This window comes from Rana temporaria, chromosome 9 (assembly GCF_905171775.1).
Source record: "Rana temporaria chromosome 9, aRanTem1.1, whole genome shotgun sequence".
Classification (NCBI taxonomy): Eukaryota; Metazoa; Chordata; class Amphibia; order Anura; family Ranidae; genus Rana; species Rana temporaria.
In genome coordinates this window covers 105,548,973-105,571,279 of record NC_053497.1, presented here as the reverse complement: position 1 = coordinate 105,571,279, position 22,307 = coordinate 105,548,973, and the positions used below count along the sequence as shown (strand labels likewise).

Sequence of the window (22,307 nt, the reverse complement as noted above, 5' to 3'; positions counted from 1 at the left end):
GCACTTACCTGCAAACGAAGCCTGCGTTGTCCCCGCTGGTGGCCGCATCCATATTTGCCCCTCTTCCTTCTGGGGTAGCAGACTCCTGCTCTGTGACTGGCTGGAGTCACGTAACATCACGGCACTTGCTAGTGAAGAAACGACACAGAGGGCCGTTTCTTCACAGCGCATGCGCCGATGACATTGAAACAAGCGTATATGGTAAATATCTCCTGAACCGTGCAAGCTTTATTATAGGCTTACTTGTAGGTACTTGTAGGTACAAGTGACGGAACTAGGTTTACAACCACTTTAAGTTGCAAAAAAAACGTTTAAATAGGTTGAAGTTTAATTAAAATAAATTGAAAATGCCACCCAGAAACATTTAAAAGCTTTTGCCATACAGATTGGTAATACCACACATGCCAGAGTGAGATAAATAATTATTGGGCCATAATCCCCAGTTGACTTCTCTCTAAATTGATCTGTAAAGGCTTTTAAAGCATCGCCTATGGACAATGTTGGGTACCATAAAACTTCAGAGATGCACACAATTTTGATGCTTGACATTTTTGGTATCCATTTGTCGAAACAAGCTCATCTTTTATATTGTGCCATACATAGCATAGGGGATTATATTGTGTTTGTGAGCACTGCAACTAATTTGAATGTATTTTTCCATTTTAAAGCGGTATCGAACCCAAAAATGTTATGTTATATAGTGCAGCCTACCTGTCATTAGATGAGGTGGCTGTGTCAGTTTTATTTTCTTTTGGCTTCTTTCCGCCTGTTTTCACCTGGTGACCTGACCAATAACAACTCTTTGAGGAATGAGCAGAGGAGGTATAGTAGGCGGGTCTTTTTCAACCAGAGTGCCTAGCAGTGTCTTCAGGGTTGCCTTGGCAAAATGCCTAAAAATTGCCCAAAAACTGTACACAAGCCATTAGGTGGATCAAGCCTGACTTTTAGTTAAGCAATGCCAAGGGTTTTCATTTTGCACTGTTAAGACCTTCTAGCCACCAGAATCCTAACAACCAATGACATTATCAGTTGATAAGGAGACTGTCGGTTGTCTGCACAGCATCATCTTTTGATTTTCACCTGCCCCTCTCCATCATCCTTGGGGTCTAATAAGCTGAGTGATGGAGAAAAACTGAGGAAGAAAAGAAACACTGGAATACTAGTTGGTACCAGTGTGCAAACGTGTATTGAAATGTTAGGTGTCCTATGTGTGTGGATGTTGATGCATCATGTAAAACTTAGAATAGCTTTTTACATTTTAGAATGGGGTGTCTTAAGGCTGTCCATAATTTTAAAGGGTGTCACGGGATTATTAATAATTTAAAGGGTGCCTTGACTGAAAAAAGGTTGAGAAACACTGTTGTCAGTCTGGGGGAGATGGGGGTGTGAAATGTAATAGCATATTTAGGACCACTAACAAATCTAAGCCAAACTCCAGGTCACACTTTTTAAGCAGTTACCGCAGTTTTTTTTTTTTTTTTTTTTGGGATAAAGGTTTTACATAAAAAAGCTGATCATTTTCATCCTTGTCAGTGTTAGGCCCCTTTCAGACTGAGCAGATCTATCCAAGCGGATCCACCTGCTCAGTGGGGGATGACAGGTCTGTGTCCACTCCACTATGCAGAGCAGACATGGACACAGCCTGCAGTTCTCTATGGGGTGGTCGGATAGAAACGCACTGCATGTCCGTTTCCATCCAATTGTCATCCGATCCGCTGGACAGTTGGCAAACGTATCCCCCCATCTGTCTGTCTGTTTTTTTCTGTAAGGGGCCTTAAGTAGTTTGTCTCGTCCATGTAAGCTGATGCATGAATTGGTAAGCTGCAAATTAATAATGGTTTGGGTTTAATAACACTTTAAATTTAGCATTGATAAACAAATACCACTGTTTTAATATCTATGTTGGGGTTTTAAGTGCATTTTCAAAATGTTTATTGTTGTAGACCTTTAATACTTCCAATGCAAATCACTGTTGTCCCATTTTGTTATAGAACCAATATAGTTTCCAGTTTACCAAACAAGCAGTTAACCTTTGTAATGGTGACATCAGCTGGTGTAGTGCAGCAGCTGCTGAGTGCCATTGCTAGGAAAAGTTTCTAAGGAATGTGTAAAGTTCACGGATGATTTTCTGATACAGGGCCTCTTTATGCCAAAATAATAGCTTTTTGTTCTGCTGCACTTTGCTTTTTCCTTTTTGTTGCTTTTGCCAGCCTGTAGAAGTTCCAAATTAAAAGCTGTATTCTTAAAACAAAGTGGGAAAAACAATAAGGAGTAGACAGAATATTGAGGGGGGGGGGGGGGTGCTGAGTGGTGTAATAATGTTGCCTGTACAGCTATGAATTGCAGAGGAGGAGAGGGTGAGGCATCACACAGCTCCCCATTCTTGTGAGGTCTTTTACATGTGTTTGACTGTTAGTGGCAGTAAGTGACAGGTTAGTCTTTCTAATATGACAGTTGGTTTAGATTTAAACCGTGTTTGGCAGAGTTCTGCAGAATGCAGATTGTGACCAAGTTGCCTTTAGAGGGGAAGTAAAATTAAAGCTAATGGCGGTTATTTTAGGATATCCCCTTCCTGTCCCGCATGGAGTGCAGCGCTGCTTTCTCTGTTTACTGAGCGATCATAAACAGCGCTATTCCTGGCGGCAGCTCCTCTTGTTTGTCCTCCTTACAGAACTTTTCCTGTGTTGTGGCTCTCCGGGATGTTTTGTGTGTTTAAAGTCGGCTCATTAATTCTCCTCTTTTTGGCTGGTGGGGGTGATGAGCTGCTTCTGGCCTGGCTCTATACAGGATTAAAGGCATCCTCCTCTTTTACTTTTCAATCTAAATTGTTCTTTACGGCAGACTGCCTCAATTATATAAAGAAGTGAGTGTGATCAGCTTAACACTAATAATTTGTTTGGTATTTGAATCTATATATACAGAGCGGCAGCCAAATTCTGTCATGCCGATTCCCTGGCTGTAGCACTTTGAATTACTGCCCAGAACATGTAAGCTGCCCAGGAGTACCTCATGGGCTACATGCTTATTCGGTGCAGGAAAGTGGCAACTCGAGTTTTCAGGCAGTGGTCAGTATTCACGATTGTGTATTTCTCTGTGCAGGCAGAAATCGTCAGGTTCCGTATAATGATAATCCATCCAAATAAGGATGAAGATTACCAAAGCTTTTTCTCGGCAGATATTCAGCAACAGTGCTGACTGGACTGTCGCACATCTGTGCACCTGAGAAGAAAACTACCAATTTTAATAGGAAGTAGCAGACATAGGTAACAAATTCAATTGACGATTGCTTTCTGGTCAACGTCAATAGTAGGTGCCTGAGACCATTGCAAACACTGTTAAATCTCTGCACAAGAACCCAGCAGTTAGAAGCTTAAAGTGGAGTTCCACCCATTTTTTTATGTTTGTCTGTGCTGCATGCTCTAATCTCATAGTGTTCAGAATGCATAATTTGTATTTAATTTGTTGCTTGTAAATACCTTTATTTTGTAGTCCTTCATTACTTCCTCCTCCTTATTTGCCTAGGCTATTTGCAAGGGTTTCTGGGATAGGCATCATGTTTCCCAGTAGTCCTTGCAAACCTGACTGAAACCTATTACATTGCTTGTGCACTGAGCATGTGCGAGATATGCAAAGCTGAAATCCAGGAAGTCATACAGTCTGGCTTCATGATGCCCACACTTAAGATGGCCACGGTCTATTTCTAGATTATAAACTATCTAAATGCTGTAACAACCTAACAAAACTGACCTTAGTTTACAGACTAACTTTACTAGAATACATTAAGCTTGTGTATTACAGGGGTATTTATATTTAAAAAGTGAAATTGTGGGTGGAACTCCCCTTTAAGGAACACACAGACAGCAATAAAATCCTGACAGGGGTTCTAGATCTTGCCTGCTCTGGCCAAAATCAAACAAAAATTGTGTGTTCATATACACCTTAAAGTGGAACTATACTGCATCTGAGCACCACGAACCAAAAACACAATTGAATTCACTTTTAATATTTAAAGCAAACTCGCCCACCCCTCCATCCATGCCTCCATGCTTTATTTTGCTGAGAAATCACTTTGAAAAACACCTCCTAGCATTTCTGGTTGTGGCCATCTTGACTAAGGGCAAATTATTCATGTAGTATTTACAACTAGGAATCCATCTGCCCTTAGCTCAGGCATGTAGGCAGGAGGGCGTGATTAGCTGAGGTAACAACCTTTCCTAAAGACTCATGGGATTTATGACCTCATTTGCATGCAAATGTTAATGTCATACCTTCCTATCTATTTACTAATGCTAGCAGCATAAGGATTAAAAATAGTCAATGTTGATGGAGAGAGTGAAGTTCTGCATTGGGAATTGTAAAGCTGCTTCATCCAGTTTGTTCCTGAATCCATAGAGATGTCTTACTCCTTTCACTCCTTACAGCTTAAACTGACCATTACAGTTTAAGCTGTAGGGAGTGACTGTCCAGGCATATACCTTTCATATAGCTGCACATGTCTGTGCTGCAGGAGGTGCTCCTCCTAGTGATGTGGTGCACTTAGAGGCCAGGGAAGCCTTCATCAGCTATGTTCATTGGATAATTGAAGTGTTCTTCAGGTGGTGGCATATTACTTATTGCTGTGGCATCCAAAGGACAAGATTGTCTTCCTAATTGTTTAGGAGGTTGTCAGGGTCCACAACTAACAGCCTTAGGCTGGCCATACACAGTTCAAATCTCGACCTGTTCATCAGGAACCCGCCAAGATTCAAACCGTTAATGGGCAGGCAACTGTATCAACTTTAACTTGGGTACAGCCAGCCTGCCGATTTCTCTTTTGCGATTATCGCTGGTGGCTTCTCCCGGTGGTGCCCCAACCCTTACTTTGTATGCCACAAAACTTGTTGCACCTTGGTTCATATGGCCTCTTTATCTTGGAGCAGTGTTTTAGCTTCATGAACAGCTGATGATTGTGGATAACAATGATGACCCCCACTGATGGTTGTGATGATAATAAAGCGATGTACACTTTCCTTTCCTTTGTGCAATGTGAAGACCTAGTGTTTCCCCTTTGCAGCAAATAATTATAGCTTTCCCAGATTTGTTTCTGTAGACTGGAATCCACCGGGGATCCCAGCTGGCACTTATCCAGACCAGCGCCATCTCACCACTGCATTAAGAGCCACAGCTGTGTGCTATGACTTATGTTTCCTCTCTTTAATCTTGGGGAATAGAAGGACAATGATCAGTCCTCCACACAATCATCTCTTGGTCTGCAGTCCTTATTTGAATCTTTACAGGCAGTCCTCCAAACCTTAATTTTTTTTAGACCACATGTCAACATCCTGCTGCTGTGTGGCTGGTAAAACTCCAAATTCAATGAAAAATGAACCATTCCTTCCAGATCATCTGTAAATGTTGCCTCATTATTTATTGATTTTCTAAACTTTATTAAGGACCTTTACCTTTTAGCTTCTGTTTTGTAGATGCTGAGATCAACTGTTGCCTGCTGGCTAAAATATTTCTCAATGTGTGCAATGTGGGAGGATCAGCCCTTTCTATAACAATATGATCAGTTCTAGTGCTCTTGGTGGTTCTGATTGCGGCCACAACTGCCACAGGAACTGTTCAGGATACAAAGAAAAACCCACAGGTAACCTCAGAAGAAATACAGGCTGCTCTGGAAAAAGATGGTGTGGTTGTTTTTAAGGCGCACAATACGATGATACTTGAACAAAAAAAGTGCATGGTCAAGTTGCCAGAAAGAAGCCTTTACTGTACAAGTTCCACAAACAAAGCCTGGTTAAAAAATATGCCCAACACCACCTTGACGAGCCTCATTGTTTTTTTGCGGCATTGGCGCAGTAAAGGCTTCCTTCTGGCAGCTCTATCATGCAGCTCTTTTTTTGTTCAAGTATCGTTGAATTGTGCTCCTTAAAAACAACCACACCGTCTTTTTGGAGAGCAGCCTGTATTTCTCCTGCGATTATCTGTGGGTTTTTTTTTTGTATCCTAAACAATTCTTCTGTCAGTTGTGGCTGCAATCTTTCTTGGTCTACCTCTGACCTTGGCTTGGTATCGAAAGAGCCTCTAATTTTCCACTTCTTAATAAGTGATTAGACAGTACTGACTGGCATATTCAAGGCTTTGGATATCTTTTTATATCCTTTTCCATCTTTGTAAAGTTTTATTACCTTTTTAACCACTTACCCCCCGGACCATATTGCTGCCCAAAGACCAGAGTACTTTTTGCGATTCGGGACTGCGTCGCTTTAACAGACAATTGCGCGGTCGTGCGACGTGGCTCCCAAACAAAATTGGCGTCCTTTTTTTCCCACAAATAGAGCTTTCTTTTGGTGGTATTTGATCACCTCTGCGGTTTTTATTTTTTGCGCTATAAACAAAAATAGAACGACAATTTTGAAAAAAATGAATATTTTTTACTTTTTGCTGTAATAAATATCCCCCAAAAATATATAAAAAAACATTTTTTTTCCTCAGTTTAGGCCGATACGTATTCTTCTACATATTTTTCGTAAAAAAAAATTGCAATAAGCGTTTATTGATTGGTTTGCGCAAAAGTTATAGCGTTTACAAAATAGGGGGTATTTTTATGGCATTTTTATTAATATTTTTTTTACTAGTAATGGCGGCGATCAGCGATTTTTTTTTTTTGGTATTGCGACATTATGGCGGACACTTCGGACATTTTTGACACATTTTTGGGACCATTGGCATTTTTATAGCGATCAGTGCTATAAAAATGCATTAGATTACTATAAAAATGCCACTGGCAGTGAAGGGGTTAACACTAGGGGGCGGGGAAGGGGTTAAGTATGCCTGGGTGTGTTCTTACTGTGGGGGGGGGGGGGGGGTGGCCTCACTAGGGGAAACACTGATCCTCGGTTCATACAGTGTATGAACCGAAGAAAAGCATTTCCCCTGCTGACAGGAACGAGAGCTGTGTGTTTACACACACAGCTCCCGTTCCCCGCTCTGTACCGAGCGATCGCGTGTGCCCGGCGGCGATCGCGCCCGCCGGGCACACGCACGGGAGTCGGGGGCGAGCGGGGGGCGCGTGCGCGCGCCTCCGGCGGCGCGCGTGCGCCCCTAGTGGCGGCTAAAAGGTAGGACATCATAATACGTGATCTCGCCTAGGAGAGCCACCTTGTGGACGTATTATGACGGTGCGGCGACGGCAAGTGGTTAAGCAGGTCTATTGACTGTTCTTTTCTACCTCCTCATGGCTCCGTGTCTAGCCTGCTTAGTGCATCCACGTGAGCGCTAACAAACTCATTGACTATTTATACACATACACTAATTGTAATAAAATGTAGTAAATTAACCTTTACTTTCCATTTTAACCTGTGTGTGCCACCTTCTGTGTCTGTACCAAGGCCAAACATTCCAGGGTATGTAAACTTTTTATCAGGGCCATTTGGGTGATTTCTGTTTATCATAATTTTAAAAAGGATCCAAAAAAACTATGTGATAATAAATGGCTTCATGTGATTGCTATCCTTAAATAAAAGACAGTTTTTTGGCATGATCAGTAATTTTTTCAATATTACTGCCAAAAAAAATCCACAATTTCTGCCAGGAAATTGTGTAATGAAGCGTGGAAGACACATGCACACAGCTTGTAAGGGTAGAAGGCATTATATTTGTATGTTGCTTTTGCATTGCAGCTAAAGGGGGTAAAAGGGTTAACTGTGCTTCATTACAGTAAGGCTGGGTTCAGACTGATGTGACAAACGCTCCGACATTGGGAGCTAATGCGAGAAAAAACAATGTTTCCCTTTGGGAGCCGTCTTAACTGGTCCGACTTTGAAAATGCTCCCTGTACTACTTTGGTCTGACTTTGATCTTACTTCAGCCTATTGAATATCATGGAATTCAGATCAAAGTAGGATCCTTGTCCTTAACATCCAACTTGCTTTTGCATTGCAGCTAAAGGGGGTAAAAGGGTTAACTGTGCTTCATTACAGTAAGGCTGGGTTCAGACTGATGTGACAAACGCTCCGACATTGGGAGCTAATGCGAGAAAAACCAATGTTTCCCTTTGGGAGCCGTCTTAACTGGTCCGACTTTGAAAATGCTCCCTGTACTACTTTGGTCTGACTTTGATCTTACTTCAGCCTATTGAATATCATGGAATTCAGATCAAAGTAGGATCCTTGTCCTTAACATCCAACTTTTGACATCCGATATGGTGAGAACAGCAGCAGTAAAAGCAATTTATCTCACACTGGGATGGTTTTGATTGGTCAAAAGACAAGTCTGACTATCAAAGTTGGATCAAAGTAGTATGCTGTTCATTCAAGTCGGATGGATGTCGGACCAATGCAAGACCGATGTCGCAGAGCAAAGTGGGATGAAAGTCGTATGACTGTAGTGTAGTATCAGTGTGAGGCCGGGTTCACACTAGTGCGACACGACATCCATTGCGTCAAAGAGGGAAGAAGACAACTGAGAAGACCGGACCAACGCTAGTAAAAGAGCTGGCAGAAGATAATGGAGGAGCCTGGCAGAGGGCACCGGAGAGCGGGAGAAGATCCTGAGAGCACGGAGAAGGCACCGGAGAGAGCGGAGAAGTCAGAAGAGACCACCAAAGTCGAAGAAGACTCCCGGAGGTTACTTTAACGACCTGTCTAGTTTTATTTTTATTTTTATTGACACTTTTTTTCCCCCTGGTGAATGGGTAGGGGTACGATGTAGTGTGGGGGGGCCGGGATCTGGGGACCCCCTTATTAAAGGGGGATTTCGATAAGCCCCCCACCTGCAGACCCCGACAACCAATGGCCAGGGTTGTTGGGAAGAGGCCCTTGTCCTCATCAACATGGGGACAAGGATGCTTTGGGGTGGGGGGGCCGCAGAGAACCTCCTTCCCCAAAGCACCAACCCCAAATGTTGAGGGCATGTGGCCTGGTACGGTCCAGGGGGGGCGCTCGCTCGTCCCCACCCCCTTTCCTGACCGGCCGGGCCTGGTATGGATTTTGGGGGGGGGCCCACACTGTTTTTCCGACGTAGGGGGTTCCCCTTAAAATCCATACCAGATACAAGGGCCTGGTATGCTCTTGGAGGGGGAACCCATGCCATTTTTTTATTTAGAATTTTTGGCGTGGAGTTCCCCCTCAAGATCAGCAGAGCACAAGTCGCATGCCAAAGTCGGATCATGCAAGACTGTGTTCCGACTTTGATCCAACGTCAATGATATTCAATGAGCTGAAGTAGGATCAAAGTCGGACCAAAGTAGTGCAGGGAGCATTTTCAAAGTCGGACTGACTTGTGTCGGACCAGTTAAGGCGGCTCTCATAGGGAAACATTGATTTTTACACATACGACATGAACTCCCAATGTCGGAGCATTTGTCGTACCAGTGTGAACCCGGCCTCAAGGTCTGTTTTAATAAACAGTAATTACACAACATTTTCTAAAAGCTGCTCTATATATGTGTAGCTCAAAATCCACGACAGCTCAAATAGATGTTAACACGTCTCGTTTCCCTCCCTGAACAGACAGCAGAATCTTGGGACAATTGCGCGTTTTGTTCCTGGGTGTGGGAGGCTACCAGAAGCTGAGTACAGGGTGTCGGCGAGTAATTCCGGGGTACAGCCACATTTTAGAACAATTTGAAGGGGATGTTTTGTCAGTGATGTCATTTCGGAAAACAGCGATCAAGAGTCAGGCAAGAGGTGTTAAATTGAAATGCTAATTATTGAAGCATCCCATTGGACACCAAAGATAATAATTTAAATAAATTAAGTTTGTCTTTCAAACTGTACTGTGACAATATTGTATGTATGATTCTGTAAGTCTTGCTACCATCACATATCCCTAAAATTAGTGGTCGGTTCCCTATTCCTTTTGTTCCATAAAGATGTTATGACATTTTTATACATGTATTAAGCTATCAAGATTAAGTATTCCAACATAGTGTCATGGCAGTTGACGTGAGAAGAGAATAAAAATAACTATATTGACATATAACCATATAAGAGAGGTAGGAAGAAGTAAGGCGAAGCGCAAGTTTTAATAAAATTCCATACTGCAAGTGAATGGATCTTGACACTAATAATTCAAGAGTGCATAAAATGTAACCTGAAGAGAGAACACTTTTATAAATCTTTATATGTTGTCCACAGTATAAAACCCCAAAGAATGCTACAAACAAACCCAGCTGCCACTCAATGTGATCCTGTGCTTGCACTAATAATGATTAAACAGTTCTAATGAGAGCAGCGCTACCTATAGCCTAATATTGAATTGTGATATCAAAGTGCCCCCTGCAATAATAATAATAATTATTATTAAATAAATAAACTTAAAATAAAAGAACGTGGCAAATTACTTTGAAGGTAAGTGCAACTTATGTCATAAAGTGCATAAAAGAATGGGCAATCAAAAAGTTCATCCAAATGTGCTCCAAAAGTGCAATGTGCTAAACTCTCCAACCCCCCAATCAAGTGCTGCTGCTTTCCAGGGTGTCCCAGCAGAATGCTCACTCAAGGATAGGAAGTAAGGTTGATTCTCACCAATGGAGACCTGCAAACCATAAGAAAAGGCCAAAATATTTCCTGTTTCTAAGTCTACCTACAATTTAAAAAAAAGTTGGTTTGAAGTTCGACTTTTAATTCTTTTGGATGTTTTGCCTTTGACAAGTTCTGTTCTAGCAGAAAACGGCAAATTGGGTGTTTTTGTGGCCTTTCTGGAATTTTAATAAAGCTCCATGAGAACGGAAAGGCTTTACTTCTGGGGGCGCTGCAGGGGAAAGTTACTTTTTTGAAAAGGTTGCTATGTGTACTGCTTGAGTGCCTTTTAAATGATTTGTAATTAAAGTAAACGGAAATCGAATAAAATTGCCCCTTGTAAAGCCAGAAATTTTGTGAATGAAATTGCAAATCAAGTTTTCTTTAGCCTTTAAGAAGATGTTGCTGCTGTTTGCTTATTTAGCATCCATTCATAACTTGTTTGTACTCCTGATGGAGCCATTGAGCCAAATGATTATTTACAAACTAATTTATTGGGTGACACAGTGGTGTAGTGGTTAGCACTTTCGTCTAGCAGTAAAAAGGTTTGCTGGTTTGAATCCCAACCACAACACCACCTGCCTGGAGTTTTCATGTTCTCCCTGTGCCTGCGTGGGTTTCCTCTGGGTACTCTGGTTTCCTGCCACACTCCAAAGACATGCTGGTAGGTTAATTGGATTCTGTCTAAATTACCCCTACTATGCACAAATATGAGTTGGGGACCTTAGATTGTAAGCTCCTTGAGGGTAGGGCCTGATGTGAATGCAGGGCAGCCATCAGAAATGTTGGGGCCCCTCCCACAGCTTCAGGTATGGCCCCCCTGGAGCAGAGAACTGGGGGGGGGGGTGCTGCCACGAATTAAGAACCACGGAGGGGTGTTGCCGCGAATTGAGAACCGGGGGGGGTGCTGCCGTGAATTGAGAACGGGGGGGTGCTTCCGCGAATTTAGAATCGAGGGGGGGGGGGGGTAATGCCGCGAATTGAGAACCGGCGGGGCTGGGGTTGCCGAAAATGACACTGGCATCTCACTTACCTCTTCCGGCTGCAAACTGAAAGTTTTTTTCTCTCCTCTCCTCACCACGACCTGGGAGGGGGCACTACAGAAATTAAAGTTTTCTTCTCTCCTCCGCGAACTGAGAAGGGGGGCGGCTGGGCCCCTGGGAACATTCAGGCCCCTTACAGGTGTAATGCCTGTACCCCCCTGATGGCTGCCCTGCGTGAATGTATTATATGTATGTAAATCGCTGTGTAAATTGTCCGCTACCGTGACTCATTTTCACCTACATTTGAAATAGATGCAAATATCAGCCTGTGATGTCTAATGGTGCCCATACACTAGACGATTTTATTTTTATTTTTTAAAATCTGTCATTTGGACAGTGTTCGTTTTTCGACCAGTTAATGGGCACTAATCGGTTGTGACATTTTTGAGACAAAAAAACTGAAAGGGTAATGTGTTTCTCGTCCGAACTATTTGCACTATGTGGCAAAATTAACAAAAACTGATTTATTTATGTCCATTGAATGATTTATTGATCAAAATTTGGTCATTACGTGATTTCGTTATTCGAAAATGGGCTTAACCAATTTTTCGTATATTGTGTATGGCCAGCACAAGAAGGGCAAAGAGCTGCAACAAAGAAGCGTTATGAGACATCTAAAAATATTTGTTTTGCACAAGAAAAGTCTTTAAGGGATCTGCATCGCAAGCAGGCAGCACAAAGAATGATCCCATGTACTATAAGGCCCTCCTAATTCATCTGTCATATTTATGAGCAGCACCGATTTCAGAGGGGTCTGCTAGCAGCTAAAATAGTTGTAATGACTTTGGGTCGAGACCCCGAAGAAGGGGCCTTGCTCCGTTACAATTCATCATTAGTATAAGTCACACACAGCTACTCTCAGGCATGTCTGTGGGGTCATTCGGGTCCTGAAATTTACTTTTAAATAACTCTATGGCCTGTGATGATCAAGCTGTTTTCAGCTCAGATACACCACAATGCCACATTCCCGGCCAGTGACAGAGGGAGAGGAAGGGAAAATGTTTGTGTAATGAAGTATTGATGTCAGCTGGGGATAGTGATGCTCAAGGGGAGCTGTGACATCAAAGCGCTCCACGATTCCCCCAGATCAATTTGTTTCTCTCTGCAAGAAATCAATAGACTCATTGGATGCAACCGCTGCCAGGCCCCTCTCATATTTCACCTCCACATTCTGCTATGTTTTGAAAGAGAAGTCCAAACTAGTGAATACAATAGCTGAAAAATCTTCAAATACTTCCATCCATAAACAGGCTTCAAATGTAGATCTTCAGGATAGCTGGGCTCACAGAGCGCTTACCTTAAATAGATCAGACAGATTTGAATGGCTAAACCCCAACTTCATGAACAGCTGATGTCCTTCGTGTATATCTTCCTGATAGTAACAGGTAACTGTAGCGGTCTTCAAAAAAATGGAGGCTCTCGGTGGGGACAGATGGTCATCAGGCAGGTAGAAGCAAAGAAAAGAGAACTCCCATGGTGAAGTAATGTTCATTACTAGTAATGTTCATGCTTTCTTCACCATGGGAGTTCTCTTTTCTTTGCTTCTACCTGCCTGATGACCATCTGTCCCCACCGAGAGCCTCCATTTTTTTGAAGACCGCTACAGTTACCTGTTACTATCAGGAAGATATACACGGAGGACATCAGCTGTTCATGAAGTTGGGGTTTAGCCATTCAAATCTGTCTGATCTATTTATTGAGGTAAGCGCTCTGTGAGCCCAGCTATCCTGAAGATCTACATTTGAAACCTGTTTATGGATGGAAGTATTTGAAGATTTTTCAGCTATTGTAATCACTAGTTTGGACTTCTCTTTCACAGTTTTGAAGTTTTTTCTGTGGCTGCTTGTTTGTTTGCAAGCTCACTTTATTCACTTTTTCACAGCATCTATTGTTTTTTGGTATGGACTGTGTGTCTGTGTTTTTGCACTAGCACTTTATTGTTGAAGACACGTTTAGGTTTATTCATTGCTCATTGGAGCAGCGTTTTATATGCGCAATTGGTGTGTTTGAGATTGCGCTCATCATTCATTTATTATTCTGCAATCTTTAGTGATTTGTACACTTTTAGATTTTAGCAACATTTTCACTTATGTTTATGCACCATTTCCCTTTGCCCTTGTTTGTAGATCTCCTCTTTTAAGCTCACTGTATGAAAAAGACACATAAAAGAGGAGATGGAAGAGCTGCTCGCCCCAAAATTGCATTAAAGCGAAAGGTTCCCCAGTTGGGCTTTTAGGCAGTGATGTAGAAAAAATGGAATAAATTGTAGATGTAAAAAATAGTATTTATTCCCGAGAATCCCGGATACCACAATGAGTAAAAGAAATTGTATAGAAGACAAGTACAGTAGTAAAAAAATCATCACATTCCTAGATGCAGTAAACATAAATAGTTATACATGACATTAATTTCATGTTGGTGTACAATGTTGAGCCCCGACGCGTTTCGACCAGTTGGGTCTCTTTAGGGGGACAAGGTTTCTAAAAAATTAATTACATAGGTTCAAAATAGATGAAAGAGAACATGTCAGCATACATCACATTGAATCTGCCATAGTAATATAGTTACCGCTAAAACAAGGAATCAAGGATAATGGTCGCCGCTGGATAATCCGGAGGGGCCTAGGCTGCCCCTATTCACCCAAAGGCGGAAAGCCCACCCAAAAGAGCTTGCAAGGAGCCTCATTAAGGACACCCTCTAGGCGATGGAGGAGCTGGCGCCTGCGAAGAACACCCACGATAACCATAGTTATAGTTAGTTGGGAAAAATATATTTAAATAGGTTAGTTCAGAGCATAGCTGCCAAAGTGACAGCTAAACTATATGTGTAGTGGTATAATATGGTAGTAGGGTAGTAAGAGGGCTAGAGGCAGGTACTAATTGCCAATATATTTTGGGTGGGCTTTCCGCCTTTGGGTGGATAGGGGCAGCCTAGGCCCCTCCGGATTATCCAGCAGCTCCAATTATCCTTGATTCCTTGTTTTAGCGGTAACTATATTACTATGGCAGATTCAATGTGATGTATGCTGACATGTTCTCCTTCATCTATTTTGAACCTATGTAATTAATTTTTTAGAAATCTTGTCCCCCTGAAGAGGCCCAACTGGTCGAAACGCGTCGGAGCTTAACATTGTACACCAACATGAAATTAATGTCATGTGTAACTATTTGTTTACTGCATCTAGAAATGTGATGATTTTTTTTACTACTGTACTTGTCTTCTATACAATTTCTTTTACTCATTGTGGTATCCGAGATTCTCTGTAATAAATACTATTTTTTACATCTACAATTTATTCAATTTTTTCTACATCGCTGCTTAAAAGCCCAACTGGGGAACCTTTCTCTTTCACCCTTTTAAGCTCACTTGGCTAGCGCTGAAGATTCCCCTCTTTTTTCAATCACTCTGAGCTGTCTACAGCCCATTCAAAAAACAAAAAGATTACATTATAGTTCCAATTTATGACCAGGGGGCTACACTTACACTCCAATATAAGTTTATTTTATAATTTATTTTTCATGCTGCAATTGCTGCCTATCTGCTGAACAGCTTTCATTACCTTCCTGTATTCACTGCATGGTTTGCAGCTTCTCCTCTGCTGTTTGCTGGTAGAAAAGGACACAAACCTCCTCAAATTGCATGTATTAAAATCCTTTTAATGTGTTATATTTACACAGTATGTGTCTGAAATAGAAACAGTGTTGAGACTTTCATGTTAAATGAGCTTGTTTCTCCGGACGCCCCATGAACGCCGGTTTTGCTGCGTCTCTGCAGGTCATTTTTTATCCTCCATGACTTTAAAAAGCATAAAATGAGTGTTGTGCGATTGAGTGGTACAGTAATCTGGTGTGATGCGTCCTCATGTATAATGTATGCCTGTTCACAACTGCCAGGGGGTCATCCGCCCTCCAGCCATTCAGCATATTTGTCTTCCAAGACATCCAGCCATGATTCCGCCTTTGAAGGGATTCCTTTCTCTCTAGTAAATGGGTCATCTGTGTGGGGCTTATTCTGTTATGCCCAAAATTGGGGGGGGGGGGGCACAGTGCAACAGTGTCCATCTGTGACAACCAACAGATGGGTGAAATGGCCAATGTTTATATTTTCTTCTTTGGCTGAGCTCAGCACAGTTTAGGTCTGAAGTGTAGACATACGCAAACACACACAAAGATTTTATTTTATGCGAATTTGGAGATAATGTAAAATACGTTTATTTTCTCAATAATGGTTTGAGGATTATCCCAAAAAAATGTTCTGGTTTGTAATGTGACCGTTCTTCATACTTCTAAGATGTTTTAGAATGTATTGATAGCACATCCCTGCTATCTCAGCCCATATTATAACAACACTATGAGACAGGATGTTGGAGGGTTAATAAAGTGTTCTGACTCTTATTAATTACAAGTATTAGTTACTCTACATATTTAAATCTCGCTGTCTCCTGAGATTGTGGTTTATTACATTAATTAGCTTGTTCTCAGTCTTTACCCGCTCTCTGTAATGAGAAAACTCCACCCACTATGGCTGAATGTCCTGCTGAGAAGCTAAAATGTTTTTTGATAAACAGCTTTAGCATTAATGTGTGCAAATTATAAAGATTATTATTAGTGTCCTCTCACATTCTCTGTGGTCAAAGGAGTAAGACGTTCGGGGAGTCTTTCCAGTGGGGATACCGACGGCAATCGTCAAAGGGACAAGCTGTAAAAATTTGTATGTGCAGCCGAAGATCAGTGTATTCTGACAGCAGCAAGTCCCACTGTCAGAATACAATGGCCATGCTGGGAGAACTCAATCCACCTTGTTTGTGTGGATGGAGGGATCTTTTTTTTTTTTTTTTTTTTTTCATTCCGCAAAATAAACCAGGCAGCCTTTGGCCAGTTTAAGAGAAAATTGCCTGCAGGTTCAGGACCTATTGTAAAGTATAGATTAGATTAGCATTTATGCTCATAACATGGGGCTCCTGAGAGTAACAACCAAAGTGAGGAAAAGGCCAGGTATACATTAGAGTCCCAGCTCTTGATCTCATCAAGCTGCCACCTGTGAGTAAAAGCCTTTCTGCTACAAAGGTCCCCCTCCAAAAGAGCACAGGTAAGGCTGCTGATGTATAAAGCTGGTGATTTTTTTTTTTTTTCAGTTTACACCTGAAATAAAATCAGGGAGGCTAACTGCTGCTGTGAGGGAGCGGACTGCCCACTCATGGGCAGGAAGTGTGGAAAATGGAGGTCAGTTATCATACAGATTGTTACTAAACAAAGACAGTATAGTGTTGGGACATCATGGGCATCACTGCCAAACAGCGTATCCACTCTGCAAGGATCAGAACCGAGAATGGCAGCAGCACACAGCACAATCCAGTAAAACGCATTAACCCCTCCCTTCCCACCCTGCACACAGCCCCAACTTGTTGTGTGCCTGAATCCCATAACTGTAAAATGTAAACAACCTCGGGGGGTCACAGGTCTTTTTAGCAATAGAACAGATGCCGCATATCAATAGGCAGCATGCCCTGGCGGAACTAGGCAGCGTCCATAAAAAAAAACACAGTAGGAATCACTTCTTTTGCATCCCTCAAGGACAAAGGAGTAGAGTACCAAAAAAGAAAAACAAATAAGAATAAGATGAAAACTGAGAAAAGAAAGAAAAAAATATATATAGTCTGTCAAACTATGAACCAAAAAAGGTTCCAGGGACAATTGTTCACTTATGAAAGTTGCAGGAATTGTGTTTAGTCCATGTGTAGATCTGCGCAGGATATCTCGCAGTAGAAATAGAGTTTCAGATAATCAAACATGTAGCCCCAGCAGCATTGGAGAACAGGAAAGTGCATACAGGGCTTACTTCACATAAATAGAATAATAGAGTAAATGATGCACCACTTACTCAGCGGTGAGCCGCAGGGCTAGGCCACCCCTTAGTATTTAGCCATCGTGAAGCCTCAAGAGGGGTGTTAAAGAAGAAAACTTTGCCCTTGTCTACGACTCAATTTTACTGGGTACAACATACTGTATGCCAATTGTAAGTGAGTCTTTTTTTCACATGTGTGGCAGCCGTAAAATCAGAATATATAGAAATGCGATTCCTATTATATTGTAGGTCTCCCGTGGTATGAGCTGCGCGGAGGATGTTTTCTCTATCCCTGAAGTGTAGGATACGGGCTATCATCGGGCGAGGGTGTGAGCCAGGAGGAGGAGGTTTAGATGGGATCCTATGGGCCTTTTCTATGGCGAACAATTGTGAAAATGTGGTGTCCGCCATGTTATCCCTAAGCCACAGTTCATAGAAAATCTTCATGCCGTTTACCCTCTGCTTTTTCAGGGAAACCTACAAAGGGAACATTGTTCCTCCTTTGTCTGTTTTCCATGTCTCCCAACTTGTCAGTATGAGCATTCACTTCTCTGTGCATAGTCTGCACCTTGCTTTCTAATGGGCGGACTACATCCTCCAAATCACTAATCCTTTGCTCAGCTTCTGAGGCCTTTTCTCTAATGGTCTGTACATCTTGCATTAGGAATGACTTTTCTGCCCTTATCCCATCAATATGCTCAGTCAATGTGGTTTGGCAAGTGTATATGGCTTCCATAATTTGCTTCAGAGAAGGCTCCCCTTCCCCCTCTGCTGGCGCCATTTCCCTAAGATCTTTGTGGGACAGTCTGTCCAGGGAGAAGCCTCTTCTCAGCCCCTTAGATCTGCTGGGGAACGGGCTTACCTTGCCAGAATGAGTGGGAGGTTCGTGGCCATCGCCATCTTAGGATCCCCGAGCATAGCGGGACAGGCGTTCCGCAGCAGATTCCATGGGTGCCGGCCCGTACTTCCCCATATCCCGATGATCTGCCATGTCCAGGTAGTGTAAGGGTGCCGGTGCTGTGCAGGATCCGTTTTACTGACACTCAGGATATCAGCAGGATAAGTCGTCCCGGCAGGAGCTCCTTCACAGGGCTGCTTACATGTTGGCCACTAGCTCCGCCCCCTCCAGAAAGTTTATATATTAGTGTTTGTACCGCTGGAGAGCCGTAGGACTTAGTTGGAGCTGAGTGGTGTATTGTAGGCCGCTAATATACACCCTTCTATTTATGAAAGATGATATGCTAAGTAAATGGATACCTAAGATGTTATGTTTTAAAATTGCGCACACCCGTGGAATGGCGACAAGCTACAGTACTTAAAAATCTCCATAGGTGACGCTTTAAACACTTTTAACGGTTACCAGTTTATAGTTGGAGGAGGTCTAGTGCTAGAATTATTGCTCTAGCAATCATGACGATACCTCACATATTAACATTTGTGGGCGTGACTTGCGTATGCATTCACCTCAGCGCACGAGCACTGTCCCTTTTTAAAAAAAAAAAAAAAAGTTCTAGAAGACCCCAAATCCCTCCTTTGCACTTAAGCATTCAAAACTCCATTATGGTGCCTTTTGAGGCTCTAGTAAGCTAAAAGTGATGTCATGACATTGCTTCCTGGTTACTAGATCCGAGCCCTGATCAAAGCAGATTCCAGCTTTGTTCAGATTGCTTGGGCCTCCCATGGGGCGTTTGAGCCACGGGAGGAGGGGGACACCACTGGGCACTTGTCAGAAAAGTTGCTGCTTTGATTATGCCCAGTCAAATTTCTTTAGCCTCTGTTTCTCAGATATCTGAATTATTTAGTGAGAAAGTTGGATCAAAGTAATAACAATTTATATTGATTGGCATTTATATTACCTGCTAGTGCCACTTTTACCAGCCATACCTGGCTTTGAATATTTGTCAAATGCTGAATCGTTGATTTTGTTACTTCCTCCCAAGTAATACCTACTGCACTCCCCTCTTGCTTGACTCTGCACCACAATCAGCAAACCGTATAAATCATACAAAAAAATAGGCACAAATGAAGTCTAATATAGGTAATGGTGCTACAAGTTAAAATTCTCATTTCAATTAGCCAGCTTAATTGTCTGTCATGCGGTCCTGGTGAATTTGGTGATTGCCATACACCGTACAGACACAGTGTTCAGAGCAGGCAGTGCTTGCGCTGGGAAGCTTCCATGCATGTGAAAGCTTCCCCGTGCAGTGCTGTGTCCTTGGCTCCATTCAGATACATGTGAAAAGAGATGCAGAGGATGTCCATATCCAGATATGAGCAATGATCATTTTTTTTTTAAATGACTTGTCACTGGGTGAGTGCAGTCTAATGGGGAACTGAGATACTAGAAGCCCATTAGGTCTGATTTACCTTTTGATAGCGCACATCAGTGGATGGGTTCAACGACTGCTATTGGACTGCATAACAGCTATGGATCTCCCCTTTGCCATGCTCTGTCAATCATAGGTGAAGTGGACCTAATGGGGAACTAGTCTCTGTCAGGCTGCACCCACTGCAATACAAATTGCTTTGGCCATGTGCCCGGCAAAGTGACAGGCACATTGGCTGGGAGTTGGTGCACTGAGGAAGAAGGGACCAGTGTGGACATTCCTATCTCAGTGCATACATGGACAGCTCTAGTTGCGGCAGGGAACCTGTCATGTCAGGAATATGTACACTGCCATTGCTAATCTCTGAAAACTGTTAGATTCCTGGCTCTCTGAACTTTTTAAGTCACTGACACAGAACAAATATGCAGCGAGTCGCCCCCATAAGGGGGGTGATCCTTTTTAAAACTCAGTGATTCTGTTTTTTTTGGGGGGGGGGGGGTTTCCTGACATGTTGGTGTTATGACTTTCACTTGGATGTTATAAGTTGCACTGAGTAAATACAGGTGACTAAAACAAACTGTGGCTGTCTTCATTTCAGGCTGCAAAGCAACAACATTTGATTATTTTAAAAGGGGTGGTTCTTTTCTATACCCACTGTGTGATATGCATAGTTCTGAGACCAACTCCAAAAGTTTTTTGCTTTTATTGGATCAATATGGCAGCTATCGTATCAGGAGAGGTCAGCAATGTCAACCCCTCATTTCCATTAACAGCAAAGTTCCACCTGGTGACAGAGCAATTTGCCACTAAAATGTGTTTTCTTGTCTGCACATGCATGAGATTTTGCTAATTTACTACGTTTTCTATTTATATTGCAGGTGATCTCAGCACTGTCCAAAGTCTCCCATCATGCCATTGCACAATCCATTGGATACAGGTAATTATTTTTGTTTTTATAATTGTACTTTCTTGGCTTGGGGTCTTTCCGTATTTTAAAAGGTCTCAAAGGCTAAATGCCAAAGTTATGTTCTCCTGCTTAGCAGAACATAGAGCTAGCCTAAAGTCAGAAATGGACAATCCACCCAGAGCACCCCTAGCTGCTACCATCAACAAACAGGAGATCTGAAACACACATTTAAATAGGATGGGCTGCCTTGTGGTAAATGCAGCTTCTGATTTCCTGGTGTTTCTGATTCACCATCGGGAGGCAGAGCTGCTGTATTTCAGGACTCTGATTTTTTTTTTTTAATGTAAATTTGGCAGCATAAAAACAAACAGAACTTCACAGACCAAATTGAACAACAAACAAGTCCGAGTAGGTAACAGTCAGTGCAAATGTGAACTTATCCAGATGGTGGGCAGTGGGAGAAGCATCTTCTGTGTTACATCCAATGAACACTTTCACAATTTAAAGTCTTGCATCCCCTACATATATTAGAGTCTATGGCAACTCAATACCTGAAACTGGGACATGGATCCAGACATATTCAGAAAGAGAGATAGGGTAAAAGGACATGGAGGGGTAGGGCAGAAGGGAAGGGGTAACAGTTAGGGAAAGGTATGGGGAACAAGAACAGTACTCTACTTCATAATGTTTAACACAACATAACATAGCATGTTAAACTAGGTTTAAGAGCTATGAGAACTAAGGTTCACTCTGCTCAAAGACCATTAGTGGCCTTAACCTCCCTGGTGGTAATCCTGAATGTGACTTGAGGTTTAATTTCAGTACCATTAGCGGTAACCCCAAGCTCGGGATTGCATTGCAGGATCCTGGTACAACATACTTACCATGTCCCCCCGCTGTGTCCTCCGCCCGATGTCTCTGTTTCCTGCGATCCGTTCCCTGTGAGCGTTGCATCGCACGGGGGCGGAGCCTGGCGGCAAAATTCAAAAACAACAAAATTCATAATGCATACAGTACACTGTAATTTTACAGATTACATTACTGTATGAAATCATTTGTCCCTTTTTGTCCCTAGTGCTTTGTCCAGTGCCCTGCATGCAGTTTTATATTGTGTGTGTATATACTGTTCCTTCTGCCTGGAAACTTAGGATTGTCTATGGCAACCAAAAAGTGTCCCTTTACGTCAAAAGTGGTTTAAGACCAGCTAGAAAACATTGATGGTAAAGTACAACACTTGCAGAAATGAGGGATAGTGAATCATGGTAAAATGTATTTTATTATAATTATTATATTATTTTTTATAATTATTTATAGTTTTTTTTTTATATTATAATTTATGATTTTGCATTTCAAAGTTTATCATACCCGGGATGTCTACTAGACTCTTGTTCGGACAGATTTAAGTGTGTTATTCCTAAGAATTGCAGGCCTACAATATAAAACGCCAAATTTCTATGCAAAATAATTGTACCGCTTTTGAGATGCAAAAATCTGACATAATCATAACGCCAAGGTGGCTAGAGGTCAGAGGAACTTTGGCCGTACATGGTGCCAAGGTAGACTGGGGTTGTTCCTCCTGAGGGCTCGATACAGTTTTATTAACATAATTTATCCAGGTGGCCCACATACCGTAAAACTTATAGCGATCCTTGCAGGTCGCCATCCATTCCTCTGCAGCCAT

At 42.3% G+C, this 22,307-nt stretch overlaps 1 protein-coding gene across 10 annotated transcripts in view; it reads left to right on the top strand.

The window, feature by feature from the left end:
* The window catches only part of VAV2 (vav guanine nucleotide exchange factor 2), a 324,488-nt gene that overhangs the window by 126,567 nt on the left and 175,614 nt on the right, over window positions 1-22,307 (top strand). For all 10 annotated transcript variants that reach the window (XM_040324063.1, XM_040324064.1, XM_040324067.1 and 7 more), the window contains exon 3: window positions 20,598-20,656. In XM_040324063.1, coding sequence (XP_040179997.1) covers window positions 20,598-20,656 — 59 coding nt within the window. The remainder of the gene's footprint in view (window positions 1-20,597; window positions 20,657-22,307) is intronic.